Here is a 23,495-nt window from a genome sequence, read left to right as displayed (position 1 = left end):
CTTGGTGATTAGCTGTCAATTTATTTTTAAGAGTAACTATTAAATGCTGATTAACCCTTTCCTCCATAGTGACGCCTTTTGACGCCACCCCCTTTACTCCATAATGACACCTTTTCACGTCTGTGTAGTACCTCAGTTAGAATGCTTTGATTACAAAGTGTCTGCTTCAAACTTAATAAAATTTGTATCCAATATGAAACTTGAATTTATTTGATGAAAAAGTTGTTTTCACGCAATTTGTTTATACTTTAAAGCATATTTTTAGCCTTTTATTGAAAAATCTTATGCGAATCAAGTATGCAAAAAAAAATGTCAATGGAGGAAAGAGTTACGGAATATTAATTTTAACCATGATTATGTATGTCATTTTCTATTTTAAAACTTTTATGATTTTTTAAATGGGTACAGGTAATTATGGATGCAAACTTCATTAGAAATCTGAATTTAAATTATGCCTGTATTTTTTCTTTGGAACAGGGGGACATTTTAAAAAAGAAATTATGGGGGGACAATTTTTTCTTATTTCAGATTTCAGAAATTAAAATGAAAATTTCTTCAAATAATATTTTTTTGGGGCAAAAAAAGGAGGGGGGTTGAAAAAAATTGGGGTACGGTCAATTCTATCAGCAAAGTGTACAAAAGCAAAAAAATAATATTAATTTTAAATCATAAAACCAATTCTAAGTTCTTTGACTAACAATTATTCAGTGCCATAAACCTATTATGTGTCAAATATTTAATTACAATCCAAATTCAAATTTTTATGTTCATGCCATAGGATTATATTATAATGTTATATCATTATGTGCTTGCCATATATTATAATGTTATATCATTATGTGCTTGCCATAGGATTATATTATAATGTTATATTATTATGTTCATGCCATAGGATTATATCATAATGTTATATCATTATGTGCTTGCCATATGTTATAATGTTATATCATTATGTGCTTGCCATAGGATTATATTATAAGGTTATATTATTATGTTATATTTTTATGTTCATACCATAGGATTATATTATAATGTTATATCATTATGTGCTTGCCATAGGATTATATTATAATGTTTTATCATTATGTGCTTGCCATAGGATTATATTATAATGTTAAATCACTATGTACATGCTATAGAATTATATTATAATGTTATATCATTATGTGCTTGCCATAGGATTATATTATAATGTTATATTATGATGTTATATTTTTATGTTCATGCCATAGGATTATATTATAATGTTATATCATTATGTGCATGCCATAGGATTATATTATAATGTTATATCATTATGTGCTTGCCATAGGATTATATTATAATGTTAAATCACTATGTACATGCTATAGAATTATATTATAATGTTATATCATTATGTGCTTGCCATAGGATTATATTATAATGTTATATTATTATGTTATATTTTTATGTTCATGCCATAGGATTATATTATATTATTATACTTCATGTCAAAATGCAAGATTTTGATTGGCTAATACGAGGGTGTCAATTTACTCTATTACCTTTCATGGAGACGCTTGATTAAGTGTGCGCTTTATTAAACACGACTCTATCCTATGACAAATACTCTATCACCCTTCACAGAGACGCTTGATCAAGTGTGCGCTTTATTAAATACAACTCTATCCTATGGCAAATACTCTATTACCCTTCACGGAGACGTTTGATCAAGTGTGCGCTTTATTAAATACGGATGGTTATGTACAAGATGTCATAGTTTATAATTTGAATTTAAAATTTAATCGACAGTAATAACAGAACATTCAGTATAATAAATTAAATAACACATAGCTGAGAGGGTGATAGAGCAGATTGTTACCCCTCGAAAAGACATTGTCAACCTCGGCTTCGCCTCAGTTGACAATGTTTTCTCGGGGTAACAATCTGCTCTATCACCCTCTCAGCTATGTGTTATTTATATAATGTTATATCATTATGTGCTTGCCATATATTATAATGTTATATCATTATGTGCTTGCCATATATTATAATGTTATATCATTATGTGCTTGCCATAGGATTATATTATAATGTTATATTATTATGTTCATGCCATAGGATTATATCATAATGTTATATCATTATGTGCTTGCCATATATTATAATGTTATATCATTATGTGCTTGCCATAGGATTATATTATAATGTTATATTATTATGTTCATGCCATAGGATTATATCATAATGTTATATCATTATGTGCTTGCCATATATTATAATGTTATATCATTATGTGCTTGCCATAGGATTATATTATAAGGTTATATTATTATGTTATATTTTTATGTTCATACCATAGGATTATATTATAATGTTATATCATTATGTGCTTGCCATAGGATTATATTATAATGTTTTATCATTATGTGCTTGCCATAGGATTATATTATAATGTTAAATCACTATGTACATGCTATAGAATTATATTATAATGTTATATCATTATGTGCTTGCCATAGGATTATATTATAATGTTATATTATGATGTTATATTTTTATGTTCATGCCATAGGATTATATTATAATGTTATATCATTATGTGCATGCCATAGGATTATATTATAATGTTATATCATTATGTGCTTGCCATAGGATTATATTATAATGTTAAATCACTATGTACATGCTATAGAATTATATTATAATGTTATATCATTATGTGCTTGCCATAGGATTATATTATAATGTTATATTATTATGTTATATTTTTATGTTCATGCCATAGGATTATATTATATTATTATACTTCATGTCAAAATGCAAGATTTTGATTGGCTAATACGAGGGTGTCAATTTACTCTATTACCTTTCATGGAGACGCTTGATTAAGTGTGCGCTTTATTAAACACGACTCTATCCTATGACAAATACTCTATCACCCTTCACAGAGACGCTTGATCAAGTGTGCGCTTTATTAAATACAACTCTATCCTATGGCAAATACTCTATTACCCTTCACGGAGACGTTTGATCAAGTGTGCGCTTTATTAAATACGGATGGTTATGTACAAGATGTCATAGTTTATTATTTGAATTTAAAATTTAATCGACAGTAATAACAGAACATTCAGTATAATAAATTAAATAACACATAGCTGAGAGGGTGATAGAGCAGATTGTTACCCCTCGAAAAGACATTGTCAACCTCGGCTTCGCCTCAGTTGACAATGTTTTCTCGGGGTAACAATCTGCTCTATCACCCTCTCAGCTATGTGTTATTTATATAATGTTATATCATTATGTGCTTGCCATATATTATAATGTTATATCATTATGTGCTTGCCATATATTATAATGTTATATCATTATGTGCTTACCATAGGATTATATTATAATGTTATATTATTATGTTCATGCCATAGGATTATATCATAATGTTATATCATTATGTGCTTGCCATATATTATAATGTTATATCATTATGTGCTTGCCATAGGATTATATTATAATGTTATATTATTATGTTCATGCCATAGGATTATATCATAATGTTATATCATTATGTGCTTGCCATATATTATAATGTTATATCATTATGTGCTTGCCATAGGATTATATTATAAGGTTATATTATTATGTTATATTTTTATGTTCATACCATAGGATTATATTATAATGTTATATCATTATGTGCTTGCCATAGGATTATATTATAATGTTTTATCATTATGTGCTTGCCATAGGATTATATTATAATGTTAAATCACTATGTACATGCTATAGAATTATATTATAATGTTATATCATTATGTGCTTGCCATAGGATTATATTATAATGTTATATTATGATGTTATATTTTTATGTTCATGCCATAGGATTATATTATAATGTTATATCATTATGTGCATGCCATAGGATTATATTATAATGTTATATCATTATGTGCTTGCCATAGGATTATATTATAATGTTAAATCACTATGTACATGCTATAGAATTATATTATAATGTTATATCATTATGTGCTTGCCATAGGATTATATTATAATGTTATATTATTATGTTATATTTTTATGTTCATGCCATAGGATTATATTATATTATTATACTTCATGTCAAAATGCAAGATTTTGATTGGCTAATACGAGGGTGTCAATTTACTCTATTACCTTTCATGGAGACGCTTGATTAAGTGTGCGCTTTATTAAACACGACTCTATCCTATGACAAATACTCTATCACCCTTCACAGAGACGCTTGATCAAGTGTGCGCTTTATTAAATACAACTCTATCCTATGGCAAATACTCTATTACCCTTCACGGAGACGTTTGATCAAGTGTGCGCTTTATTAAATACGGATGGTTATGTACAAGATGTCATAGTTTATTATTTGAATTTAAAATTTAATCGACAGTAATAACAGAACATTCAGTATAATAAATTAAATAACACATAGCTGAGAGGGTGATAGAGCAGATTGTTACCCCTTGAAAAGACATTGTCAACCTCGGCTTCGCCTCAGTTGACAATGTTTTCTCGGGGTAACAATCTGCTCTATCACCCTCTCAGCTATGTGTTATTTATATAATGTTATATCATTATGTGCTTGCCATATATTATAATGTTATATCATTATGTGCTTGCCATATATTATAATGTTATATCATTATGTGCTTGCCATAGGATTATATTATAATGTTATATTATTATGTTCATGCCATAGGATTATATCATAATGTTATATCATTATGTGCTTGCCATATATTATAATGTTATATCATTATGTGCTTGCCATAGGATTATATTATAATGTTATATTATTATGTTATATTTTTATGTTCATGCCATAGGATTATATTAAAATGTTATATCATTATGTGCTTGCCATAGGATTATATTATAATGTTATATCATTATGTGCTTGCCATAGGATTATATTATAATGTTATATTATTATGTTATATTATTATGTTCATGCCATAGGATTATATTATAATGTTATATTATTATGTGCTTGCCATATATTAAAATGTTATATCAGTATGTGCTTGCCATAGGATTATATTATAATGTTATATTATTATGTTATATTTTTATGTTCATGCCATAGGATTATATTATAATGTTATATCATTATGTGCTTGCCATAGGATTATATTATAATGTTATATCATTATGTGCTTGCCATAGGATTATATTATAATGTTATATTATTATGTTATATTATTATGTTCATGCCATAGGATTATATTATAATGTTATATTATTATGTTATATTATTATGTTCATGCCATAGGATTATATTATAATGTTATATCATTATGTGCTTGCCATATATTATAATGTTATATCATTATGTGCTTGCCATAGGATTATATTATAATGTTATATTATTATGTTATATCATTATGTGCTTGCCATAGGATTATATTATAATGTTATATTATAATGTTATATCATTATGTGCTTGCCATAGGATTATATTATAATGTTAAATCACTATGTACATGCTATAGAATTATATTATAATGTTATATCATTATGTGCTTGCCATAGGATTATATTATAATGTTATATTATAATGTTATATTATTATGTTCATGCCATAGGATTATATTATAATGTTATATCATTATGTGCTTGCGATAGGATTATATTATAATGTTATATCATTATGTGCTTGCCATAGGATTATATTATAATGTTATATCATTATGTGCTTGCCATATGATTATATTATAATGTTATATCATTATGTGCTTGCCATAGGATTATATTATAATGTTATATCACTATGTACATGCTATAGGATTATATTATAATGTTATATCATTATGTGCTTGCCATAGGATTATATAATAATGTTATATTATGTTCATGCCATAGGATTATATTATAATGTTATATTATTATGTTCATGCCATAGTATTATTTTATAATGTTTTCTTATTATGTTCATGCCATAAAAAATTTGATATATTTCCTTTTGCAGATGTGTCAATTTAGCAAGATCAAATGTTGGTATCATGGCAACAGACTGTTATGACTGGCTTCAGGATAATAATGTGACCTTGTCTTGTGTAATGCAGAATTCAAGGTGATAATCTTATATTTGAGGATATTGTAATATAAATCTATGAAATTAAAACTCAGGTTTTGAAACCACAAAAGGTGGGGATTGATTTTGAGGGTTATGGTGCCTATGGTTTAGGAATAAGGGTAAAATAGGGGGTGAACACTAAATTTTCAAAAAAATTTGGAGGCCTCCGAGACGACTTAATTTGCTTAAAATTGGTATGGATGAATACTGTTACATGTAATGCAGGGCAAGCTGATCTTGATTTGTCAAATACATATGTTTTAATGGCATATTTGTCCAATTTCTGTATTGTACCTTCGATATTCGTTCACTTAGATACATGAAATTAACTGAAACTCGAAAATCAATACATTTTATGAAAAATCAACAAGAGCTTGCCCTGCGTTAGATTTAACAGTACTTGTCCATACCAATTCTAAACAAATTAAGTCGTCTTGCAAGCCTCCAGATTTTTTTGAAAATTTAGTGTTCACCCCAAGAACGGGTTTGGCCACAACATAACAATTTCAAGTTTATTTACAATTTACACAGTGTGTATATGTTAAGTATGTTTAAATGAACATATGTTCTCATAGTTTATGACTTTATTCATTATAGGTTGAAAAATACAGGCAAAGTTTAGATGTTAAATATGAAGTGTCCTATATTTTGACTTTAGTGGAGCCTTAAGAAGTTATTGCCCTTATGAGTAAATTTTAAACAATTTTCATTAATTCTTTTAAATTTTTTACAAAATATTTCCTCTGTAACTAATGGGCCAAATTCATTATAGACAGATAGATAAAGATGATTGTAAGTAAGAAGCAAGAATGTTCAGTAAAGTAAGATCTACAAACACATCACCATCACCAAAACACAATTTCGTCATTAATCCATCTGTGTCTTTTGTTTAATACAGACCAAGGTTCAAACTGAGTGGGATTAATTTAAGGTTAACAAACATCTTGCATAACATAGAACTGATGTGCCAATTTTCAGGTGTGAAATGAAACTGACTGATTCTTATTAAAACAAAATTTCTAGTAAAAAAAGGTTTTTAAAACAGACACAAAACCTCTGAAGAAAATAAATTTCAAAGTTAGCTGTCTATTCAAAACAATTAAATTAACCACAAAACAAGGAAAAAAAGAGAAATGTATTGTATGACCATTGTCCTCGTTAATGACCTTATGATGTAAGCTACAACATGATGAATGGCAGGAGATGATCTATGTTTTATCTATGCCAAAATGTATTAATTTTAATTGCTAATTTTTTGTAAACAACTTATATTTCACACTTGAAATTTGGCACACACATGCACTGTGCCTTATTGCTTAAATCAGAGTCAAATATATGGTGATGATACTTGTAATCTTTTTACTTTCAATAAAATTGTTGTAAATTTGAGCACAATTTTAAACTATAAAAATATGCTGAAATACCTAAACTAAAATCACATGAATACTTTTCGTTTTTGTTATATGATATATTTTATAGGTAAACTATATTATAAGTACTATTTATCATAACTACAAAACAAAGAGCGCAATAATTTTATTTTCATGTCAGATATTTCTCTTACAATACAGAATCTGGGGTCACCCTGTCAAAACAAGAAATTTGGAAAATCGTGACCATAGGAACTTACTACGACAAGCATGATTATAAAATATAATGATTTTCCTATTTTTCTTATAAAACTAGCTGCGTGTTATCTGTAAACTGAACCTGTTAACTTGAGGATTTTTTTTAGTCATATTTACCAGCATATTAAATTTACAGGTAAAAATTTAGGTAAAAGTTGTGCAAATTAGTATTTATTTGCACAAATGCTATGTTCTTTAATCCCAAAATCCATGCATCCCCCATCACACACAGCTTACATCATGTCAGTCAGTTTGGATACTGTAAATTCAGAAATTATTGCGTGCATTTATTATTGCGATTTTGTCATTTTACACTTGAGTGCGATTTTAATTTTTACGATTTTGAGAAAAGTCATGCTTAATTCAGTTAAAATATTACAAAATGCGAGTTTTAATTATAAGCTCACTTGGCATGAAGGGCCAAGTGAGCTTATGCCATCACTTGGCGTCCGTCGTCGTAAACTATTTCAAGAATCTTCTCCTCTGAAACTACTGGCCAAATACTTCCATACTTTAACTGAATGTTCCTTAGGGTATCTAGTTTATAAATTGTATCTGAAGTTTTGATCTATCAACAACATGGTCGCCATTGCTAAAAATAGAACATAGGGGTCAAATGCAGTTTTTGGCTTATAACTAAAAAACCAAAGCATTGAGCAAATCGGATTGGTGGTAAAATTGTTTATCAGGTCAAGATCTATCTGCCCTGAAATTTTCAGATGAATCAGACAACCTGCTGATGGGATGCTGCCCCTTAATTGATAATTTTAAGGAAATTTTGCTGTTTTTGTTTATTATCTTGAATATTATTATAGATAGAGATAGACTGTAAACAGCAATAATGTTCAGCAAAGTAAGATCTACAAATAAGTCAATTTTACCAAAATTGTCAATTGACCCCTTAAGGAGTTAGTGCCCTTTAAAGACTTTTTTCACAATTTGTTCATCATGTTGACTTTCTTTAAAAAATCTTCTCCTTTGAAACTTCTGTATCAATTTCAGCCAAACTTAGGCTAAATGAGTTTCAGAGTATCTAGTATAAATTTTATATTTTATTTCCTTGTATGTCAAGAAACATAGCTCTGGCGGCTAAAATAGAACATAGGAGAAAATGATAATTTTTTGGGGCTTTTGAAGAAAATAAGACGATCCAAAGAACATTTAAATAAATTGAAAAGCCAAAATAATCATTGATAATTTCTGAATTTACAGTAGTACTTCTTTTTTGCTCACCTTTATTTATGTGTCTTACAATGTATCAGAAAATAACAACAATGGGAGGTTTCACTTTAATCAGATCGACATTGGAGCTTTAAATGTGTTTAAATTTGACTTCTTTACAGTGCAGCAGATATGGGCTGGAGTTTATTACAAAACTACCTGGAGATGTATGAAGAGAAAACATCACAGTATCACAGATGTGTGGCTGTTAAACTTTTGTCACATGGGTTCCCACTACCAACATGGCTTGTCAACTCATTCAAGGTAGAAAATCCTTTCATTTACAGTTACCAGTAAAATGTTCATTGCAGAAAAAGAGCACTTATGGGCAAACCAAACAGTAAAAGTGCACTAATGGGCATACCAAACAGTAAAAGTGCACTAATGAGCATACCAAACAGTAAAAGTGCACTAATGGGCATGCCAAACAGTAAAAGTGCACTAATGGGCATACCAAACAGTAAAAGTGCACTTATGAACATACCAAACAGTAAAAGTGCACTTATGGGCATACTAAAAATAGTGAGTGCACTTATGGGCATACAAAACAGTATAAGTGCTTTTATGGACATACAAAACAGTAAAAGTCCATTTATGGGCATACAAAACAGTAAAGTGCACTTATGAGCATACCAAACAGTAAAAATGCACTTATGAGCATAAAAAACAGTAAAAGTGCACTTATGAGCATACCAAACAGTAAAAGTGCATTTATGGGCATACCAAACAGTAAAAACGCACTGATGGGCATACAAAACAGTAAAAGTGCACTTATGGGCATACTAAAAATAGTGAGTGCACTTATGGGCATACAACCGTGAGTGCACATATGGGCATACAAAACATTAAAAGTGCACTTATGGCCATACAAAACAGTAAAAGTGCATTTATTGGCATACTAAACAGTAAAAGTGCTTTTATGCACATACAAAACAGTGAGTGCACTTATGGGCATACAAAACAGTAAAAGTGCATTTATGGACATACAAAACATTAAAAGTGCATTTATGGACATACAAAACATTAAAAATGGCAGATGATTAATGCATCTGAATTGAATATGTTGTTTGTAATATATAACTATTAAAGAAAAGCATTCAAAATTGGCATCAAAATATCTGACATCATTAAATCATTGAATTGGTTTGAAAGTAATTGCTATATAAAACATTTTTCACATATTGAAGAATGTGAAATCCAGTACAGTTTAGGGCAAGGAAAGACTACTTTTGAATCATCTATAAATTCATGTGTGACAGTACAATTCATAAATCATTGATGTAAATATAAAAGATAAGAAGATTTGGTATGATTGCCAATGAGTCTCCACAAGAGACCAAATTACATGGAAATTTACAACTACAGGTCACTGTACACCTCGAAAAGACCAATGAAAAACAATTCAAACAAGAAAGAAAACTAATGGTTTGCAGACATAACTTAGCGCCAATAAATGAAATCTTTCATTTTAAAAACTAGGTTTACTTTTTCTAGCCTTCTTATACATGTTAAAGGACACACAGATGCTATTGTCCTCTCCCTTGGCATATAATTTATTTGTCAAAGGTGAATAACTAGAAAAATCTTTGATATCTTTTTATAAATACCTTGGACAAATGAAGGCTTGAGAACAAATGCAATGCAATTTCGAAAATAATTAATGCTCATGGGGCATAAGTCTTAAAAAAATTTGATTGTCACTAATTAACAGGATTTTACAAAGAAAAAATGGTTATTGATTTTGGACTGTGGGGCATGCAGCTGCCAAACAGTATCTGTTCATTAACATGAAAACCCTTTGAGCATTTTTTTTAAAATTTAGTAATTAATAAGAATAGATTGTCTATCAATCAGGGGCGTAGCTACCCGGAGGCACGACAGCACGTGCATCCACATCGTTTTCACAAACAAAACAAAAAAGAAATGAGTTGTCAATTGGAATCCGACAGCGACGCGTGATGCATGTATTATCTTAGACTATTATGATTATAATATTTGTTTAACGTCGGAGACTGTTGGTGTCCTGGATATTAGTTTGACAACCTATAGTTACAAGTGTTAGTGAAGCTGTTCGAGTCATGCAGAAAAAGATTGTGGCTCCATATACACTTACACGCAGTTGCGTGTACATTGATTCGGCATGCAAAAAAGAAATGGCAAAATCAAAATTTATAAATTGAATGTTAAAGGAAACAACTATGTTGTCACCTTTTTGATTAATGAAATATCATTAAATAACGACATTTGCAAGGCTGTAACTACCCTTGAGGCAAGTGAGGCAATTGCCTCACTAAAATTTCGACACTGATTTTTTTTTTATACATATATATATATAAATATGATAGTCATTTGTTGTTCTATCTCAACCTTAATTTCTTTAACTTGTCATCATTCCTTTTAAACTATTCTTCCTTGATATATAATTCAGCATCTCTACGGGTGATGTTTCTCGATTACATTAACCTAGTAACGATAATCATCATGGATCTCTAGTTAAAAACAGGCGCTTGCAGAAAAAGCTAGAAAAGCGACTCTGAAGGTAAAGAAGGAATAATTCTAGTAAACTAGTGTTTTGTGAACAGAGTCTGAGTATTGCATACAACTTCATAAGTACAATCCAAAAACGATAAGTAGACTGACAAATCAAGTACTGGTCTTCGGAAGGGGACAGTCCTGTCCGCGTATTCATTTCTCCGTTTCACCAACTTTTGACAAATCAAGTACTGGGTATCACTAGGGGGCAGTCCTGTCTGCGTATTCATTTCATGAACTTTAATTTTCTCTTTACAGATAAAAAAAATATAAATAATATGAAAAATGCATAGATTAGTTTTTATCCATGTTTCTTTAACCTTAAGAATTGAAAGAATATCCTATTTTCCAATTTGATATTATTGAGAAATGGTAGAACCTTTAACAAAGGATTTTGTCTTTACTTATTCGGAACTCGGGAATTTCATTTCTTTATATTCTGGGTTCTGAATCAGAACCCCCCCCTACCACACCCCCAAACCTAACCCCTAAATTTATAGATTCTGGAACTAAAATATCACCATCTATTTCCAGAAATAATTTGAAATTACTGACCTACACGTATAGGTCAAAAACTAATTTCCAATTCCCCTGTACCCATATCATATATACTTACTCTATAGATAGAATCATTATACATATACATCAGTGTATCTTATCTCATTCTATTCCTAGTTTGTCTACTCTTTGTCAGCATAAAAGCGAGTTTAATATTTTGTTACTGCGACTGTATGATGGTGCTTACAGGAAAGCTTAGTTCCCTTTTGCAAACAAAACTGTTTCTACCGATGCTGCTACCGAATTGCTGATGGAGAAGGAATTGGAAGAAGACATTGATCATTGGGATGATGATAATGTGCTAGCTTTACAAGCACAGACTGACTGAAACGGCTGAAAACTTGGAAAAGAGCATTCATGAGTGGGGAGAGATTGTGTGGTCTTGCCATGCTCCATGTCCATCGTGATAAGGATATCAGCAGACCAAATTATGATTATAAAAGTAACCATTTGACTGAACCGGCCATAGAAAAATTTGGCAAACTCTACTGAATCGGTGTTTGTTCTATGTTCTGGCAGCAGACTCAAATCAGCGAAATTTGTATGATTGTCTTGCATATAAATTTAAATAAAGTTGTTAAAAATTTGGTGTTAGTAAAAGTCTTAAAATATGAAAATTTATATAAAAAGTGTCCAAATTCAAAACATTATCAAACTCTCTAAAAATGCCTAGAATGCAGGATTTTGCACCATTCATTTAATACCCTCCCAAAAAAAATTTCGGGCTCAATTATTTTGCCTCACTAAAATAAGAAGCCTAGTTACGGCCTTGCATTTGGTTTCAAAATTTAAAAAAAATGACAAGATCAGACCATATGATAAGGGAACTGGAAAGTGGAGTCGTTTCAAGTATTATCTTCTTTGCGCTGTATATGCTTCATCATAATGTAGGAAAGATCACAAATCTCAATATTGTCTGAGACATACAAAACTGACCTGTCATGTAATTTTGACGAATTCAATTGGGAAGGTCGCTCGATGCCGGACACGTACGCTGGTTTATAACATCTCGCGAGTGCTACCATTACCATGATGGAGATCTTTCTGTCACGGTACTGCATATGTAATTGAAAACAAATGTACGATCAACAATGAACAACGACAGTTACATAGCATTACTGCATATTCATCAGGATTTCAGTGTGAATATTGACAAAGTAAGAGAGAAGTTTCTTTCTTCCAAAACCCAAAGAGCAGATTTTGGACAATTTTGAGTAAATTCTTATAAAAAATATGAGTTGTTTATTTGTTACTCTATTCAGAAGATTTATTGATAGTTTTACATTCATAAATTTTTATCTACATATACATGTAGCTCCTCTTTTAGCCGTCCTATGACCAAAAACCGAAAAAAAAAACACTTTTCTGCAAAATAGGGTCCCAAAAACTTGCTTCCACGTCGTTTCTTTCTAGCTACGCCCCTGTCAATGATTGTATCTGTTTATTTGATTTTCGTCAGGAGTTTCTTAATAACTACTTTTTAACCAGATTTTTGTGACAAAAATGTCGGTTATTAATTTAGGGATGTACAGTGGGCGGCCGGTCGGGCGGGTGGCAATCAAATGTTGTCCGTGCATTAACTCATGAACTGTTCAACCAAAGCTTTTAAAATTTGAATATGTTGTTACTGACAACTAAATGAAGGTCAAGTTCAATAATGGCGATTTTGACTTTTACCGTTCAGGAGTTGTGGTTCTTGAAAGATTGAAAAATGGAGTTTCCAGTCGTGTCCGAGGATTCACTCATGAACTGTTCTACCAAAGCTTCCAAATTTTAATATGTTGTTACTGATGACAAAATAGAGTTCAAGTTCAATAATGACGATTTTGACCTTTACTGGTGAGGAGTTATGGTTCTTAAAAGATTGAAAAATGGAGTTTCCAGTCGTGTCCGTGCATTTACACATGAACTGTTCTACAAAAGCTTCCCAAATTTTAACATGTTGTTACTGATGACAAAGTGGAGGTCAAGTTCAATAATGACGATTTTGACTTTTACTGTTCAGGAGTTATGGTTCTTGAAAGATTGAAAAATGGAGTTTCCAGTCGTGTCCGTGCATTTACTCATGAACTGTTCTACCAAAGCTTCCCAAATTTTAATATGTTGTTACTGATGACAAAGTAGAGGTCAAGTTCAATAATGACGATTTTGACTTTTACTGTTCAGGAGTTATGGTTCTTGAAAGATTGTAAAATGGCGTTTCCATTCACGTTGTTGCATTTACTCATGAACCATTCAATCTAAGCTTTTCAAATTTTAATATGCTGATACTGATGACAAAGTGGAGGTCAAGTTCAATAATGACGATTTTGACTTTTACTGTTCAGGAGTTATGGTTCTTGAAAGATTGAAAAATGGAGTTTCCAGTCGTGTCGGTGCATTTACTCATGAACTGTTCTACCAAAGCTTCCCAAATTTTATTATGTTGTTACTGATGACAAAATAGAGGTCAAGTTCAATAATGACGATTTTGACTTTTACCGTTCAGGAGTTATGGTTCTTGAAAGATTGTAAAATGGCGTTTCCATTCACGTTGTTGCATTTACTCATGAACCATTCAATCTAAGTTTTTCAAATTTTAATATGCTGATACTGATGACAAAATGGAGGTCAAATTTGATATTGACGATTTTCACTGTCACCATTCTTCAGTAATGGTTCTTGTGAAATTGCAAAGACACAAATAAATATAAATAAATCCGGTTTGCTGTCGTTGTGACAACCTCTTGTTTTTTAGTTGAGTTGAGTGTATTTTGAAGGTAGATGTCACATTGCTATGTGGAATTTTATGATTGTTGTGAAAGTTAATTTTTAGCTCACCTGGCCCACAGGGCCAAGTGAGCTTTTCTCATCACTTGGCATCCGTCGTCCTTAACTTTTACAAAAATCTTTTCCTGAAACTACTGGGCCAAATCAAACCAAACTTGACCACAACCATCATTGGGGTATCTAGTTCAAAAATGTGTGGGGTGACCCCGCCAACCAACCAAGATGGCCATCATGGCTAAGAATATAACATAGGGGTAAAATGTAGATTTTTGCTTATAAATCTGAAACCAAAGCATTTAGAGCAAATCTGACAGGGTAAAATTATCAAGTCAAAATCTATCTGCCCTGAAATTTTCAGATGAATCTGACAACTGGTTGTTGGGTTGCTGCCCCTGAATTGGTAATTTTAAGGAAAGGAGTAGGGGCTTTAATGTCCTAAAATGGCCCCAGATTTACAAAATGATAAAAATTCTAACAGAGCAATTTTTCTCCATAAATTATAAGAATATGAGTCAATGATTTAAAAAAAAAATGTTTTTATCTAACAAAAAAAGGTAGGTGCAAATGAAGTCATAATTGGGAAAATAAGCAAAAATACAGAAATTCGGATGGTTTTTCTAAATTTTTACCACCGCACCATGTTTGCACCAATTAGAAATTTTTACATTTTGACAAGATCATACATATCAAACTTAGGATAAAAAATCTTTTTGGTGCAAGGTTGGTGCGATAGTTTATTTTATATTTTTCATAGCCAAGCGGAGCAATAAAAGGCTGAAATTGGCTTTCCAAATTGGACCTTTTCATCTGTCAAAGTTTAGTTTATACATTCTTATGCCTATAGGAACATATTTTTTTGTTTATGAATGTAACATGTATTCCTAATATTATTTATGTAAGTATATCTAGTTAAATTTCTTTAAAAAATCCGAAAGCAATGAACCTCATGTGTAAGGGAGTCAATAACAACATTTTTATACGACCGCAAAATTTAAAAAATTTTCGTCGTATATTGCTATCACGTTGGCGTCTTCGTCTGCGTCGTCGTTGTCCGAATACTTTTAGTTTTCGCACTCTCACTTTAGTAAAAGGGAGTAGAAATCTATGAAATGTTAACACAAAAAGGAAAGGTTGGGATTGATTTTGGGAGTTTTGATCCCAACATTTTAGGAATTAGGGGCCAAAAAGGGCCCAAATAAGCATATTCTTTTTTTTTTCACACAGTAACTTTAGTTTAAGTAAATAGAAATCTATGAAATTTTGACACAATCTTTATAACCACAAAAGGAAGGTTGTGATTGATTTTGGGAGTTTTGGTTCTAACAGTTTAGAAATAAGGGGCCAAAAAGGTGTCCAAATAAGCATTTTTCTTGGTTTTTAAGTAAATAGAAATCAATTGGAGTTATCTTTCTTTGTATATAATAGTAGTTGATCAACTTTTTTGCACCATAACTTTAGTATTAGTGAATGGAAATCTATGAAATTTAATCAGAAGGTTTATGACCACAAAAGGAACATTGGGTTATCTAGTTCATAAAATGAGTAGGGTGACCTGGCCAACCAACCAAGATTGCCGCCATAACTAAAAATAGAACATAGGGGTAAAATGTAGATTTTATCTCATAACTCTGAAACCAAAGCATTTAGAGCAAATCTGACGGGTTAAGTTGTTAATCTATCTGCCCTGAAATTTTCAGACAAATCAGAACTGGTTGTTGGGTTGCTGCCCCTTAACTGGTAATTTTAAGGAAATTTTACTGATTTTGGGTATTATCTTGAATAGTTCATACGACCGCAAAATTGGTATGATGTTGGCGTCGTCGTCTGAAAACACATTGGTTTTTGCACTATAACTTTAGTTTAAGTAAAAAGAAATCAATGAAACTAAAACACAAGGTTAACGACCACAAAAGGAAGGTTGGGATTGATTTTAGAAGTTTTGGTTCTAACAGGTTAGGAATAAGGGGCCAAAAAAGGGCCCAAATATGCATTTTTTCTTGGTTTTCGCTGTATAACTTTAGTATATGAAAATAGTAATCTATGAAATTTAAACACAAGGTTTATGACCATAAAAAGAAAGTTGGGATTGATTTTGGGAGTTTTGGTCCCAACAGTTTAGGAATTAGGCGCCCAAAGGTTCCAAAATTGAACTTTGTTTGATTTCATCAAAATTTGAATAATTGGGGTTCTTTGATATGCCAAATCTAATTGCGTATGTAGATTCTTAATTTTTGGTCCCGTTTTCAAATTGGTTTTCATTAAGGTCCAAAGGGTCCAAAATTAAACTTAGTTTGATTTTAACAAAAATTGTATCCTTGGGGTTCTTTGATATGCTGAATCTAAACGTGTATTTAGATTTTTTATTAAAGGCCCAGTTATCAAGTTGGTCCAAATCGGGGTCAAAAATTGAATATATGGGGTTCTTCGATATATGCTGAATCTAACCATGTATATAGATTTTTGATATTTGGGCCCGGTTATCAAATTGGTCCACATTCAGGTCTAAAGGGTCCAAAATTGAACTTTATTTGATTTCATCAAAAATACAATTCTTCGGGTTCTTTGATATGCTGAATCTTACCATGTATTTATATATGATTATTGGAACGAAGCAAAGAGCAATGCCACATTACAATGAGAGTTGTTTAACTATTAACAATCAAGTGTTACAATCTTCCACATGCGAAAGTCTTTTAGGCATTAAAATTGACCCTTCCCTCACATGGACAACCCAAATTGACTTGATCTGCTCAAAAATATCATCTAGACTATATCTACTATTAAAGATTAAAAAATTTCTAAATCTAGACTGCAGAAAATTATTCTATAATGGTTATATCTTGCCACTTATTGATTATTGTTGTATAGTGTGGAGTAGTTGTAGCAGTGAGGGTTTAAAAAGGATATTAAAATTACAAAAGAGGGCTGCTAGATTAATACTAGAAACAGACCCATTCGCTCCTTCTGCACCCTTATTCAAACACTTAAACTGGATGACAGTTGAACAGAGAATAAAATATCATAAGTTAGTGATGACATTTAAGTGTATTAATAATGATGCCCCATCATATCTTACTAACAAGTTTCATTATGTTTCAGACAGAAATCCGTACCCCTTGAGAAATGCTGTTCAAGGAAACCTCATACTCCCTAAACCAAAAACAGAATTATTCAAAAAATCTTTTATGTATTCTGGACCATTCTTGTGGAATAATTTGCCAATACCGTTAAGAAATATTACAAATATTAATTCTTTCAAATACAAAATAACAGATCATTTATTGAAATCAACCTAGCTGTATAAATAATATAAAAAACTGATCATGTCATCATGTTTATTTTTTCATCACATTTTATCAAGTTGTATTGAACATTATTATCACACTTGACTTTTTATGCTAATGTATGTATGCAATGTACTAGTATATGTTTGTGTTTTGTTTGATTTTTCATTACGAGGGCCTCAGGGAAGATTAGTTATATAGCTAACTGTGTAACCCTCTTAAAATAAAGTATTGTTGTTGTTGTTGTTGTTGTTATTTAGATTTTGGATATTGGAACATAATAGGTAAATGTCCAATTTAAAAAAAATTATGTTTAAGTTCTTCGACCACATTCATTCTGTGTCAGAAATCTATGTTGTATCAACTATTTAATCACAATCCAAATTCAGAGCTGTATCAAGCTTGAATGTTGTATCCATACTTGCCCCAACTATTCAGGGTTCGACTCTGCGGTCATATAAAATTTCACCCTGCGGAGCATCTGGTTATAGATAAGAGATAACCTGTAAACGCCAATAATGTTCAGCAAAGTAAAATCTACAAATAGGTCAACATGACCAAAATGGTCAGTTGACCCATTAAGGAGTTATTGCCCGTTTTAGTCAATTTTTAACAATTTTCATAAATTTTTATAAATTTTAACAAAATATTTTCCTCGGTTACTAATAGGCCGAGTTTATTATATATAGAAGATAATTGTAAGTAGCAAGAACGTTCAGTAAGGGAAGAACTTCAAACACATCACCATCACCAAAACACAATTATGTCATGAATCCAAATGTGTCCTTTGTTTTATATGCACAAAAACCAAGGTGAGCGACACAGGCTCTTTAGAGCCTCTAGTTACTTGATCTTGTTTTGGGGTCCAGATTATATCATTTTTATACGACCGCAAATCTATTTTGATTAAAGGGATATATTTCATTGCATTACATTACATTGTGTAGATAAAGTGGCACTGATAGATAAGTTGCAGATCTATATTAGCTTGTGATAAATGATAGAAAAAACTAATATATATATAAAGTTGGATTATAAAGTTGGATTACACTTATTGTTTTTAAATAATATTCACCTGTTTTTAGATAACACAGTATGTGTTAAATATGTTCTGTTTTCGATGTGCTGTTGATGTTAAGCTCTGTAGGATCAATAAAATTTTAACACAAGGTTACTAACCACTAAAGGAAGGTTGGGATTGATTTTGGGGGATATGATCCTAACAGTTTAGAAATTATGGGCCAAAAAGAGGCCCCCATAAGGCATTTTTCTAGTTTCATGACAATAACTTATCGTTTAAGTGTTTATGTGTACAGATCTCTCTGAAATTATACCACATGTTTCCATACTACAAAGGGATAGTTAGGAATGGCTTTGCGGGAGTTATGGCCCAAACCGTTTAGGAATTTGGGGCAAAAAAGAGTGAAAAAAAAGGGTTTCTTACTTAAAGGACAATATTCAATAGTGATAATCTTAAAGCAGTATAAGGGAGAATATCCAAAAGTAATCCAAACAGAATATTCTTTAGAATTATGTATAAAGTTATATTGTATTTTCTTGAGTGGTTAGAAGTTACTATTAAAGTTATGCTGATGTATTAATTTTCTATTGTAAGACTTTTAAATTAAAAGATGGTATTTAAATGGGTAATTATGGTTGCATCTCCAATGGAAATTTGGATTGAAATTATGACCATAACTTGAAGGAAAGAAATTTTATTTTGGAAAAAGGGTGGTGGAGGTGGGGAAAAAAAATTGGAGGTAGGGTGGTGTAAAAAAAAGATGGAGGAAGGGGGGATACAATTTTATTTTCTGGTTGGGGTAAATATGCAACAGCATAATGTTTTGCATAAAATTTAAAAAAAAAAAAGAGGGGTAATTTTTTTTAAATTTTGGGATGGGGCAATTCACAACAGCATACTGTATTAGACAAAAGCAAAACATTGAGAGTATAACCAATTCTATGTTCTTTGATTACAGTTGTTCTGTGTAAAATAACCCAAATACTAAATGAATAAAATAACAGAATTACTAAAGTCAAAAGAAAATTCAAAACTGAAAGTATCAAATGGCACAATAAAAAAACTCATAAAAACAACTGTCATATTCCTGACATGGTATGAAATGTTGGATTGAATCTAGTTTTATATCTAGCTAAACCTCCCACAGTCACAAAGAACCCCATTATTTCAACAACAAAGTGTGAGCAAAACAAATAGACATATTTTTATAGGTAAAATTGTTTATCAAAATTTGGGTACCTTTAAAGTCATATGAAACCTCAAATTAAATCAAAGTACAGAAGTACTGAACATCCGATGACTGCAAGTTCTTGTGGATGGTCAAAAGCACTTGTCACAAAACAATATCACATCTCTATACCTGAAACTGATTTTAATGTACAGAGATATAATTTTTTTTTAACAAGTTTGTGCGTGGATGATGAATGAATGACAGGAAGTCGTAATAAGTGATACAAATCAGTATACACTGGTTTGTTGTTCTATATTATATTGGTATAACAGTAACATGTATATATAACTTTCATCCATTTGTACATCATTCTATTCTACTATTCCAATAACATTGCATTGCAAGTGCATGGTAAGTGGAATTTTCTAAAGGATTGGATATGAGCAGGCATTCATGTTTTCCCTCAAAAACAATTACAGAGTTACCAGTCCTCGCCAGGATTATCGCAAAACATTCTTGAGATATTCTTCCGCATGCTTTAACACAATTTTTCGTTACGTGTGCATAAATATCATCATTGATTTTTATGCTACATTTATGGGCATTTTGTTTTCTGGTCTGTGTGTCCTTCTGTTTGTTTGTTCTTTCTTTTGTTCATCCGTCTGTCCTGCTTCAGGTTAAAGTATTTGGTTGAAGTAGTTTTTGATGAAGTTGAAGTCCAATCAACTTGAAACTTACTTCACATGTTCCCTATGATACGAAAGTTGAAGTCCAATCAACTTGAAACTTAGTTCACATGTTCCCTATGATATGAAAGTTGAAGTCCAATCAACTTGAAACTTAGTTCACATGTTCCCTATGATATGAAAGTTGAAGTCCAGCGACTTGAAACATACAAATGTAGTAAACATGTTCCATCCTTCTAATTTAATGCAAAATTATAGTTTTTACCCCATTTTCACGGTCCACTGAACATAGAAAATGATAGTGCAGAAGGGGAATCTGTGTACTAAGGACACATTCTTGTTTCCTTGTATACATATATATATATATCTCTAACGACAAAACATTTTCATATTATTAACTTATGTTCTTAACAAAATTATTTTGATCAGTATTCATTGAAGAGATGTATTTATAACAAACAATAAGGAATGTTAGTTTGCACTCCTTATTATCCGCGTATTAGTCATGTATAAGTTACAAATCCAAAAGGAAAGTTATTTATAGCACACAATAGGCGATAGCAATACATAGCCCTCACTGTCATCTCCAGGTAAAAAAAATGATGTATATGTTTTTTTATAACTAAGTGAATAGTTTTCATTATAAAACTTATGTTCATATACTTTTTTCTGATGAAAATTCTTTAATTTGTCCACATTTCAAAGAAGTTTACTTTTTTATTTGATTGCTTCCAGGAAGAAGGAAGCAATTTGCAGACATATTTTCTGTAAGCAAAAGACCTTAGCGTGACCCTCCTTGTAAAAATCCGGTGATCGCAATTTGCATGTATCGGGTCATTGAAATAAACTATAATCTAATTGTACATGTTATATACACGTGCTCATTATCCATGCTTCTTTGTTGATTGTTTAATATAAGATGCCAATCGGTAAATTGCGGCTTTAAAATACAACAATTGATTAGTAGCCATATTTACACATCATAACAGACAGTGAGAAAAAAAAAGGACAATTATACGAGTGTTTGCAAACAAATTGATGAAATTGTGCACAGAAGACTAAGTTTATGATATCTACATGCATTAAGGGTTCAAGAATTGGATAAACATTATTTTTAACCAGTCACTCTTTTCATATGACTTTGATGATTAGTATGATGTATTTCAGAAAATAAACATGAGTGAGTTACTAAAGATTTATATAGATTTTGACTTGTTAGAAGATGGAGTCCTGTTGACCATGGAATATATTGATGCTGTTGTTGATTCTTTAACTGGTCAAGAAAGAACTCAGTTTGGTTTAAAGGTAGGGATTATTAAACCGTGTTCAATTTGTTTCTTTTCAATGTTGACTGAAATATTTTTAAAACTTCAGCCTTCTAATTGTAATCTATGTGGTAGTGCTAACTGACAGTTGTCAATTGTGTGATAGTACTAACTGACTGTTGTCAATGGTGTGTTAGTACTAACTGACTGTTGTCTATTGTGTGGTAGTACTAACTGACTGTTGTCTATTGTTTGGTAGTACTAACTGACTGTTGTTTATTGTGTGGTAGTACTAACTGACTGTTGTCAATTGTGTGGTAGTACTAACGGACTTGTTAATTGTGTGGTAGTACAAACTGACTGTTGTCAATTGTGTGGTAGTACTAACCGACTGTTGTCTATTGTTTGGTAGAACTAACTGACTGTTGTCTATTGTTTGGTAGAACTAACTGACTGTTGTCTATTGTGTGGTAGTACTAACTGACTGTTGTCTATTGTGTGGTAGTACTAACCGACTGTTGTCTATTGTTTGGTAGTACTAACCGACTGTTGTCTATTGTTTGGTAGAACTAACTGACTGTTGTCTATTGTGTGGTAGTACTAACTGACTGTTGTCTATTGTGTGGTAGTACTAACCGACTGTTGTCTATTGTTTGGTAGTACTAACCGACTGTTGTCTATTGTTTGGTAGTACTAACTGCCTGTTGTTAATTGTGTGGTAGTACTAACTGACAGTTGTCAATTGTGTGTTTGTACTAACTGACTGTTGTCAATTGTGTGTTAGTACTAACTGACTGTTGTCAATTGTGTTGTAGTACTAACTGACTGTTGTTAATTGTGTGGTAGTACTAACGGACTGTTGTTAATTGTGTTGTAGTACTAACTGACTGTTGTTAATTGTGTGGTAGTACTAACTGACTGTTGTTAATTGTGTTGTAGTACTAACTGACTGTTGTCAATTGTGTTGTAGTACTAACTGACTGTTGTTAATTGTGTGGTAGTACTAACTGACTGTTGTTAATTGTGTGGTAGTACTAACTGACTGTTGTCAATTGTGTTGTAGTACTAACTGACTGTTGTTAATTGTGTGGAAGTACTAACTGACTGTTGTTAATTGTGTTGTAGTACTAACTGACTGTTGTTAATTGTGTTGTAGTACTAACTGACTGTTGTTAATTGTGTTGTAGTACTAACGGACTGTTGTTAATTGTGTGGTAGTACTAACTGACTGTTGTCAATTGTGTTGTAGTACTAACTGACTGTTGTTAATTGTGTGGTAGTACTAACTGACTG

The 23,495-nt window shown here is 31.2% G+C and overlaps 1 protein-coding gene across 1 annotated transcript in view; it reads left to right on the top strand.

Moving 5' to 3' along the window:
- Positions 1 to 23,495, top strand: part of LOC134683337 (nuclear pore complex protein Nup160-like) — a 252,121-nt gene that overhangs the window by 219,942 nt on the left and 8,684 nt on the right. Inside the window, exons 31-33 of the mRNA XM_063542579.1 lie at positions 5,960 to 6,064; positions 9,039 to 9,180; positions 22,105 to 22,242. Coding sequence (XP_063398649.1) covers positions 5,960 to 6,064; positions 9,039 to 9,180; positions 22,105 to 22,242 — 385 coding nt within the window. The remainder of the gene's footprint in view (positions 1 to 5,959; positions 6,065 to 9,038; positions 9,181 to 22,104; positions 22,243 to 23,495) is intronic.

Source organism: Mytilus trossulus, chromosome 9 (assembly GCF_036588685.1).
Source record: "Mytilus trossulus isolate FHL-02 chromosome 9, PNRI_Mtr1.1.1.hap1, whole genome shotgun sequence".
In the NCBI taxonomy this organism is placed as follows: Eukaryota; Metazoa; Mollusca; class Bivalvia; order Mytilida; family Mytilidae; genus Mytilus; species Mytilus trossulus.
This window is presented reverse-complemented; position numbering and strand designations above follow the sequence as displayed.